We start from the raw sequence: 10,292 nt of genomic DNA, 5'->3' as shown, positions 1-10,292 counted from the left end.
AACACCCATATCCTCACAGAAACTGATGTAAGATGTCACTGTATCAGGGAGCTCGTCCATGTCAGTGGCTATAACTTCAAAGACACTCCAATCAGTACAGTCAAAACAAGCCTGTAGTTCCAACTCTGCTTCCTTCGTCCATCTCTTTACAGTCCTTGCTACAGGTTTAGCTAGATTAAATTTCGGCATGTAGGTCAGGAGGAGATGAACCAGACAGTGAGTAGAGACACCCAAAAATGCACGGGGGACAGAGCAATGTGAGTCCTTTAATGTGGTGTACCAATGGTCCAATATGCGTCTCTCTCTCTCTCTCTCTGCTGGAGCATATAATGTGCCTGGCATGGCATGTAATAACGCGCGCACACACACATTGGCTTAAGCCGCTTGTCCTGAGCGGGGTTGCGGCAAACCGGAGCCTAACCCGGCAACACAGGGCACAAGGCTGGAGAAGGAGGGAACACACCCAGGATGGGACACCAGGCTGTCACAAGGCATCCCAGGTGGGACTCGAACCCCAGACCTGGCCAAACCCGCTGTGCCACTGCGCCCCCCAACATGTAATAACATAAATCCCAAATTATTTAAAAAAAATACACTTATTTCAATTATTACTTTGTTTTATTTAAAATAAAAAAGGCAAGTCTGACACCCCACATCCACTCCAATCTTTACTCTTCACAACCGTCAACACCTCCTGCCCCCCTTCCCCTCTCCTGCTACTCAAACTACTCTGTGAAGAGGATGTGTTCCAGATCTTCCGGAAACAGAAGACAAGCAAAGCACCAGGCCTGACGGCATCTCACCTGCCTGGCTGAAAGTCTGTGCTGACCAGCTGTCACCCATCTTCTCCCAGATCTTCAACAGATCATTGGAGCAGTGCACAGTCCCCTCCGCAATGGGGTCCAGACAAAACCTCCTAGGACAAAACCCCCTCTTTTGAAACACACTATGTAGGACAAAACCTTCTTAATTAAATTAGGGACTTTTTTTTTTTTTCTGTTTTTGCACTTTAATGCCATTTAATACCATTATAATTGGAAGAAAAAAATGTTAAGTAATTTAATACTGAAGTAATGCTAAAAATATAATCTTCCTCTGTGTTGGTTCATTTCTGAATGGTAGGACACAGCATCGGTGGTAGTAAAACGAAACTTAAATAAACCTTAATACTCAATGGTGTTTTTAATATTGCTTTTTTAATTATGCTTTTTTTTTATGATTGTAAAAATTTGTTTTAAAGCAGAAAGGGGGTGCGGTGGCGCAGTGGGTTGGACCGCAGTCCTGCTGTCCAGTGGGTCTGGGGTTCGAGTCCCGCTTGGGGTACCTTGCGACGGACTGGCGTCCCGTCCTGGGTGTGTCCCCTCCCCCCTCCGGCCTTACGCCCTGTGTTGCCGGGTAGGCTCCGGTTCCCCGTGACCCTGTAGGGGACAAGCGGTTCTGATAATGTGTGTGTGTGTGTGTTTTAAAGCAGTGAGCTGTAAATTTATAATGCAAGTATGTATGCTGCAATACAATACTTATGTCTTCCTTATTGTAGTCTCATTATATAATAAAATGTAGCATTTTACAATTCACAGAAGTGTTCATAAACTACAAATAATCAGAAGAATAAAAATTTCGTTAATTATTTGTCCTATTGTCCGGGACGGGGAGGGTTTCAAGTCAGAACCCCGAAGCCCGAGCTGTTCCAGGTTAAAATGGCTGCAGCGCGCGGGGCGGCGCGAGCGCGCTCAGGAAATGGAACAGGTGGACGGGTGCGATCCGCATGAGAGAAGCTGTGACTCGAGCGCGGCGCGTGCTGTCCCATTTACCGCCCATAACGTCCACGAAGGGACCACTGAAGAAGGTCAGGTGTTCAGCGAGCAGGGGGAGTTCGCGAGCGCAGTCTTTTGCTGGACACTGTTGTCCTGTGTGGGAACCTTTTAAGATAAAAAAAAAAAAAACTAAAGTTGTTTTTAACAGTTAGATTGCTAACTAAGTAAGTGGAAAGGATTTTTTTTTTCTCCGGGAATGGGAGCTCAGCCAAGATCGTCATGAGCGCTGTGTACGCGGTCGCGCGCTCTGTTCCCCGTCGTCTTACTCGCCGCTGTAATTCTGCAGCGCAGTCGCGTGCGAACAGCAACAGCGCGGGACGCTTCTTTTTAACAACAAAAAACGCGCTTTTTAAGACCCCAAATGAGGTGTTTCATGCTGAGCTGCGTTGCATTTTTTGCATTTTCGGAGCTGGACCGGAGACACTGCAATGAAGACCAGAAATAAGTAAGTTTTACAGTCGGGATTTGCGTCGTGGAACTGGAAACGACCGAGAGACGAGAGCACCTCGCTGAGGAAACGGAGCGGACAATAAACGCCAAGAACGAGGAAACTTAAAGTGCGTGAAGAGCAACTGAAAGCGTTCATATCTGGAAGTTCGCAAAATTCAGCGTGTGCGGTCGTACGAGCGGGATGTGCGATAATCATGCGGTGAAATGATCCGCCGCAGCTGAATGGCGTTTCGCGGCTGCGGTTGCGGAACTCCTTGCGCGTGAAGGACGAACTGAACTCGCCGAGTTCACGCGACTCCGGACTCGCACGCGTGTGAATAAATCCGAGGAAGAAGAAGCCGAGGACTGCTCGTCGTTGCTATAAAGTTCGCCTTCTTCACCTCGCTCGGCTCGGCTCGGCTGCAGACATGGGCGAGACGAGCCCGTCCGAGTCCAACGTGAAGGTGGCGGTCCGGGTTCGACCGTTCAACCGGAGAGGTGGGACACACGCGCGACCAGTTCGGTCCTAAGACCTAACTAACCTCAGACAAACACACCGAAAATAGTGCGCTTGCTGTTAGTGTTACAGTAACGCGCTACCGGTGGTAGTTTTCGACATATTAATTTAATTATTAATATTAGTGCTCGGTTAAATAAAAATATGGCAACGCCCGCGAGCTTCACTTTCTTCTGCGCAGACCAGCCTGGTCCGGACTAGAGTGTGAGCAGCTTGTACAGTAAAACACCCAAGTTACACAAATATAAACTTTGCTCTTCCTGTACACGTTTTTCTTTTAGCAACTTGCGCTTCAATCAATGTGCTACTTGCTGTCCATCTTTATTCACGCGCTTTTCTACGAGTCTAATAACTCATTTTCTTTCCGATTTCCCCTCTTCATCTGGTTATTTCTCACTAGAGTTGTTTTAGAGTGAGGACCAAAAAAAAAAAAAAAAAAAGCTGATAGGATTTGAACCTGTCACGTTTTTTGGGTACAAAAGGCAATATAGCATTAACCACTACGCCCCCTGCTGCCCGGGGTGTGTGGCTGAAAATTTACCTTAAAAGTGTTTTTCCTGTTGAGTACACACACACACACACACACACACACACACACACACACACACACAGAGAGAGTTGGAAACTGCTTGTCCCGAGTTGGGTTGCAGCAAACCAGTGCCCAACTCCTCAACACAGGGCTGGAGGGGGAGGGGACACACCCAGGACAGATGCCAGTCCATTGCCAGGCACCCCAAGCAAGACTTGAACCCCAGACGCACCAGAAAGCAGGACCTGGCCAAACTTGCTGTGCCACCACACCCCCTACACAGTCCATTTTAAGCAGTTATTTGAGTGATTCATGTTTAAGTAATGTAAGTGGTCTAGGTAGAACACACACTGTCTGAAACCACTTGTCCTGAGCAGGGTTGTAGCAAGCTGGAGCCTAAACCAGCAACACAGGGTATAAGGCTGGAGGGGACACACCCAGGACAGGACACCGGTCCATCACAAGGCACCCCCAGCAGGACTCAAGCTGCAGACCCACCAGAGAGCAGGACCTGGCCAAACCCACTGTACCCCCTCATAAAAGGAGAAGCTGACAGATACCACACACACATTGTCCAAAGCTGCTTGTCCCACACGAGATTGCAGGGAGCCAGAGCCTAACCCGGCAACATAAGGCATAATGCTGGAGAGGAGGGGACATACCCAGGACAGGATGCCAGTCCATTGCAAGGCACCCCAAGCAGGATTTGAACTCCAGACTCACCGGAGAGCAGGACCCAGCCAAGCCCACTGCACTGCTGCAGCCCCTCTGTGGTCTAGGTATTACCTATTAAATTATATAGGTCACTCAGGAATTACTTAAACATGGGAGGTTAACAGTGTTAAGGAATAGCTTTTAGGAAAGAAGTCCAAACAGGAAAAACTTTTTCTCCCAACTATTAGCCCTGTTACTAATTTGCATTTCAAATCCTAAAGCCTGTCAAACAAATCAGATTTACTGTCCATGATCTCAAAGGATTACAGTGAGTTCTGGGTAAGATGTTTTTCATATGTGTATAAACAGTAGTTCTTTTTTTAATATGTGCACAGACATGTGGATATGCAGTATGAAAGTGTTGTGTGCTGGTGTGAATGGCACCAGAGGTGATGCAGTCTACAGACAGGTGTACAGTACCTGCAGTGTGCCATTGACTCAGTGGCTCTGTTTTTTTGTTTTACCAGTTTGGAAAACGCAGCTGTAAAAGTTGGAGAAGCTGTAAAATTTGGAAAACTGTAGCTGTTCACCAAACACCCACAACGAGAGAATATTATGAATGACTAAAATTATGAATAACACTTGTGTACAAGTTCTTTTACATGGGAGGTTAGAAATCTCAGCACTTTCTTCAAACAGGGGTTAGAGTCACAATGGAGCAAACCCATTCCTCACATACTGTGGTAATTCAGTGAAATCACCCCTTTAAGTGAACTGCAGTTGTGAGGGGGCTGAATTACTTTTGTTTGTTATAGAAGAAAGACATAACCTAGACAAATGTTCCTGGACAAAAATGTAATCTAATTAAAACAACAAAATAAAAAGGTATTTTTTGCATGATTATGATAACTATTTTGTAATATTTGTAACCTTTTTTTTCAGCTTGTTATATTTAATTCATTCATTCTTAGTAACTGGTTGTCCAGTGCAGGCTCACAGTGTTCTGGGGTCTCTCCAGGAAGCATAGGGCATGAGACTGGTTGTGCTCTTGATGGAGACATTGATAATTTGGATCAAAGATATGTATGATATAAGGAAATAAAGTTCATAAGTGCCCAGGTGTTTCACTCTGTACAGCATGTGGACACTGTTCAGTTCCAGCAATAGCTGTATCCAGGAAGTTTTTGGGATAGGAAAAGCTGACTGGAGATGTGGAGGGGGTAAGTTAAGGTGGGGTTAGTTACCTTCATGGAATCTGCTGTGCAGAAGAACCAGATTGATTATACTGTACTGGAGAACTAGATTCTTTTTCATTTCAACCTTTGCATTTGGTGGAACACAGAAATTAACAAAATATCAATAGACAGTGTGGCGTGATGGCTGAAGAATTTTTACTTGTTTTTTGTTGTATTGAGTTCAGGGGCACTTTTCTCTTATAGGGTAGTGTTGATTATGAATTGTTTGATTGAGTTGGTGTTGTATGGAATCTGAAAGACCATGCAGTGAGGAAAAAAAATCCCCTGCACTGAATAATAAGCTCAATGTGTGAAATATCTATATGGTGGCACAGTGAGTAGTGCTGCTTTCTCACAGCACCTGGGTGGCGTGAGAGAACGTGGGTTCAATCCCTGCTCAGTCTGTGTGAAGTTTGCATGTTCTCCCCATCTTTGTGTGGGTTTCCTCCCACAGTCCGAAGACATGCTGTTCAGATTCCCCCATAGTGTGAGTGTCACAGAGAGAGTGTGTTTCAGTGATGTGTAGGTGAGAGACCCGTTATAAGTAGTGTATTTAGTAGTGTAAGTCACCTTGGTGAATAAGGTGTGTGGGCTAGTAACACTACATAGAGTTTGTTGGAAGTTTCTTTGGAGAAAAGTGTCTACTAAGTGAATTAATGTAAATATGGGGTGTTTTGACAAACTGTTTTAGTGGGTGTTCACTGTACAGGACCATATTGTGTAAGGGCTGAATGTTTTTCGAGAGGGATTGTTTTGTGGGGATTAAAGTTTGGATTTTCCTCCTTGAGCTCCTTCCTTAGGAGGAAGTGTGCGTTTCCTTTGCTTTTCTAACTCCCTACAGCTGGACCATCTTCCCCAGTAACATCAAGTCACATTGGTGTCCTTACCCTGGTGCACATCCTGTCCAGGCAGCTGGAGCTGTAATTGCAGCATACAGTGCAGCATTTTTCTGACCTGGACACTGCACAACACACTGTCATTCAAACTTCAAAGCATTTACATTTTGCATTTATTTATTTGGCTGACACTTGTCTCCCGAGGAACTTACAATGATTTAGCCATCTCCACAGCTTGGTAGTTGTTACTGGAGCAGTTCAGGGTAAGCTCAAGGGTACTTTGCTCAATGGTACAGGAGCAGGAGGTGAGATTCTGGTTTAGATCCTTTGAAACAAGACAGCAGCCCTATTTGGTACTCTGCTGGCTGCCATAAAGCAACTGGTTGTCTCTCATTTTCATGACATTACGTTTGATCATGATTGTCTGCTTGAGTTGGACTGCACTGCCTTGGAATATCTTTCTTGCATTTTGTTCAGGAGGTTTATCATACCAAGGAAATAGTGAATGCTTTAATGAGAGTCAGAATAAGCTTCACATTTTTGAACAATGCTTATAATGTATTTGTAGAATCATAAATTAAAGCAGGACTGTCACCAGTTCCAGTTGGTTTCTTTTTGGAGAAGTACAAACTTGAAGTTTTCATATGTTGTAGATTACATCTGAACTGTAACAGTAATGCTGTTGATCAGGCCTTTTGTGTCACTCCTGCTACAGTCTGTAGATATCATTATAATGTGCCTGTTCAACCATTTTTGCATTTTTTTTCCCACCTTATGTAATAAAAGTGTGCGGTCTCTTTTGTCAGCGGAGGACCCCTCATGTTAACTCTTCTCATTATTGTCTCCTACATTGTTGGGCTGAGGAGAAAGTGGCAGTTTCTGTGGCAGGTGATGCTAGAGTCAATGTGACAAGAGTTTCCGCAGCCCTGCCTTTTATGTAGGTTGCTATGATGGCTTTAGATATGGTAGTGGCACAGGATGTGGAATTGTGCCCTGAAGGTTGCTCCTCATTTCCCCCAATATTGTGTCCTTGGTCAAGATACCACATATTGCTCCAGTAAAACCCAGTTATATACATGGACCAAAGGCCCTGTCTCTTTGGATTAAAGTGATAGCCGTGCATAAATTTATGAAAAGGAAGCATGTCTGCAGTTTCAAGTGGTCAGAAAGTGGTTAATATTAAGTATTGTGGAATGTGAAGCCCTGCCACGATAAGAATTGGCAGCAGTTGGAATGGTTTTAAAACAATGTGGAGTGTTTGCAGACTTCGGCAGCCCTAACAGCTACGTCGCTGTTGAGAAAGAGCTCTAAAGTTAGACAGCAATCATCACTGGGGTATGTCAGTATGTAAGAATAGACTGGGGATATTTATGTGTGACAGAATTAATTAATCTGTGAGTGTTGCTGCTTTGTGGGTGGCACGGTGTGACCGTGAGTAGCGCTGCTGTCTCACAGCGCCTGGATGGTATGAGAGGACGTGGGTTTGATCCCTCCTCAGTCTGTGTGAAGTTTGGATGTTCTCCCCCTGTTTCTGTGGGTTTCCTCCAGGTGCTCTGGTTTCCTCCCACAGTCCAAAGACATGCTGTTCAGGTTCATGCATAGTGTGTGAGTGCTGATAACCCTACATATTGTTTGTTGGAAGTCATTTTGGAGAAAAGCATCTGCTAAATAAATGTAAATGAGTGAAGCAGAATGAGGACGTACAGTATGCTTCAGCCGTTAGAGGATCAGGATATGTTTTGGAATTTATTTATATCTTGCAGTACGTACATACTGCTTGTGCACATTTTTGCAGCATGCTTATATACTGCAGAAGTTGAAAGCATGGTGTGTGTGTCTCAGATAGGTTGAGGTATTAGTGTTGTTACCACTCAGGTGGCACAATGTGTATTGAAATGGCACTGAAACAATAAGGCATTGACTCTAAAAAAAAAAATATATTAATCATAGCCAAGAGTTGGATCAGGCATAAAAATTTTGCAGACTTGAATTCCACCTTTTTTTGCCTGACATCAGAAATATATTTTCAGTGTTTTTGCAGACAGTCTGTTTTCCAGAATTTATTTACCATGGTAATAGGGCCCAAATGTTAGCTGTTATTTAGCCTTGGGAAAAGGTCAAATTAAGTCATTCTGTCCTGTTTGAATATTATTTATCCAGTAGGCACTGTCCTACTTTTATTATCCTGTGCATGACTTAACTTTTCCTGGGCAGGAAAGAAGCCTAACCAAACACACTTCAGATTTTTTCCTGCAATAGTGAGACATTAGAGCGGCATTGAGCGAATTGACTCTGTCCCAGTAAATGTACTTGTGGCATGGGGCTAGGCGAGGTCGTGGGTTTAATGAGTCACAGGAAAGCAGTCTTGAATCTCTGTGACATGAGAAGTGTGGGACTTGCGAGAAACACTCCCTTTCCTGCAGTTGCAGAGGGCCGACCACAGTAATCGCAGGTGGAAGTTGCCCACTGTGTAGGCTATTTGGCATGTTATTGGCAGAGCTTCTTGCAAACAAACTAACAAACAGGCTGCCTGTTCTGTGAATTAGTGTGATAGTAGAAAGAGCATCACATTGCTGTTGTAAGGGGCAGCTGGTAGCGTAGTGTTTAGAGCCGCTGCTTTTAGAGCCAAAAGGAGCAGCCCTAAACGCTATGCTACCAGCTGCTTTTGGCTCCAAAGGTTGCAGGTTCTCACCTTCAGCTGTAATACCCTTAAGCAAGGTACTTAAACCTAAAAAATGCTCAAGTAAAAAAATTACCCAGGTGTATGGATGAGTAAATAATTGTTTCATTTACATTACATTTCAATTAAAATTACATTAATTACATGTGATGTAATTGAAATGTAAATTTAAATGCTATGAATGAAATGTAAATTGAAATTGAAATGTAATTAATGTAATTGAAATAATTGTATGTAGCTCATCACTGTAAGTTGCTTTGGAGAGAAGCATCAGCTGAAGTAATGTAATGTAACTCCCAGTACCTTTCTAGAACAAAGGCGGTGATGGAGAAAGGAGGCCCATTAGAGGTAATGACCAAGAGGACTGTCAGAGTTCTAGTACTGAGCCTGGACAATTTTACTGACAATGTATTTTTAAATTCTCCCAGTGAGATCGCACCTTTTCCTCTCTCAGTGCAGCCCAACCCCAGTTTATGACACATGATGCAACACCATTGAAAATAACTTGCTGAATTCAGGATGTGTTTGGTGTGATAAGATACAGATTCCTCAGATTCCTCAAATGCCCTCAGGATACCGGGCTAGTTTTCTGAAGCAGACTTGAAGTTTTATAATATTCCGTCTCATTAAACAGCACGCTGACAGTCAGTTTCTAACATGTTTTTCTTGTCTGTTGTTACTGAATATGGACGAGCAAAGCTCTTACTATGTATTGGACTTGCTGTTTTTTCTAAGAACAATTAAATGTTATTACTGTTTCTGTATAATTACACTTCAGCTATGAGTTGCTTATCTATAACTTTAGGCTAAGATTTTGAAGATATTCCCATGTTGCTGTTGTGCTGTAACATTGTTCACTTGTATAGTTCTTGAGGGAAAAAAAGTAAAACTTGATATATGATTAGCAGATGAGATGGTGCACTTTATCTTCAATATTCTTGGCCTACCCTAACCCTACACGTAGTACATTTTTGAAAAGGGTGTAGGCATAATAAATATGCAGCAAATTGGGATATTTCTAACATAAACCAACACAAATTCTACCCCCTTTATCTAAATCAAATGCAGGACTTTAATGTGTCTTACTCTAAATCAAAGATGAAGCCTTATGTGGCCTAGTCTTAATCCTCTGGAACAGAATGCAACCCACAATAAATCATATGTGAAGCATAATATACTTCCCTGCAAATAAATCAGTAGGCAGATCTCAAATTTTTATGGGCGAACTTACTAGAATTATAATGATCAGATATGTAATGGCATCCCATAATCATATACAGTATACCACTTCTAACAAACCTTGTTATTGAAATTCCATACTCTTTTACAGTAGCCTGTTTGGGTATACTTTAGTGGTTTTTAGAAATAGTTGCAATGGAAATTAACAGGTAGTCGACTACGTATTTGTTTTATGGTGATAGCGATATTAAAATTTATGAAAAATTCACTTTCATTTTGGAACAGTTTACTTGTAATAATTTAAAAGTAGTAAATGTGGTTTCGAACTCTGCTTGCGACTTTGGATTTTTTTTTATAAGCTTCAGACACTCATTAATTCTAATTAGTTAATCAGTCATTAATGTCATTTAAGGTCCTGT

The 10,292-nt window shown here is 42.9% G+C and overlaps 1 protein-coding gene across 4 annotated transcripts in view; it reads left to right on the top strand.

Annotated features, from left to right (window-relative positions):
* Positions 1 to 1,712: 1,712 nt before the first annotated feature.
* LOC108924089 (kinesin-like protein KIF13B) overlaps positions 1,713 to 10,292 on the top strand; it is a 45,863-nt gene continuing 37,283 nt past the window's right edge. For 2 of the 4 annotated variants that reach the window (XM_018735238.2, XM_018735237.2), the window contains exon 1: positions 1,713 to 1,846. In XM_018735238.2, the coding sequence (XP_018590754.2) occupies positions 1,738 to 1,846 (109 nt within the window). In that variant the 5' untranslated portion in view covers positions 1,713 to 1,737. Of the gene's footprint in view, positions 2,742 to 10,292 lie in introns of all 4 variants that reach the window. The other 2 variants (XM_018735239.2, XM_018735240.2) reach the window with 2 other exon arrangements.

The sequence above is a fragment of the Scleropages formosus genome, chromosome 1, assembly GCF_900964775.1.
Source record: "Scleropages formosus chromosome 1, fSclFor1.1, whole genome shotgun sequence".
Taxonomy (NCBI): domain Eukaryota; kingdom Metazoa; phylum Chordata; class Actinopteri; order Osteoglossiformes; family Osteoglossidae; genus Scleropages; species Scleropages formosus.
Note: the sequence above shows the minus strand (reverse complement) of the source record. Positions and strands in the feature narration are given on the sequence as shown.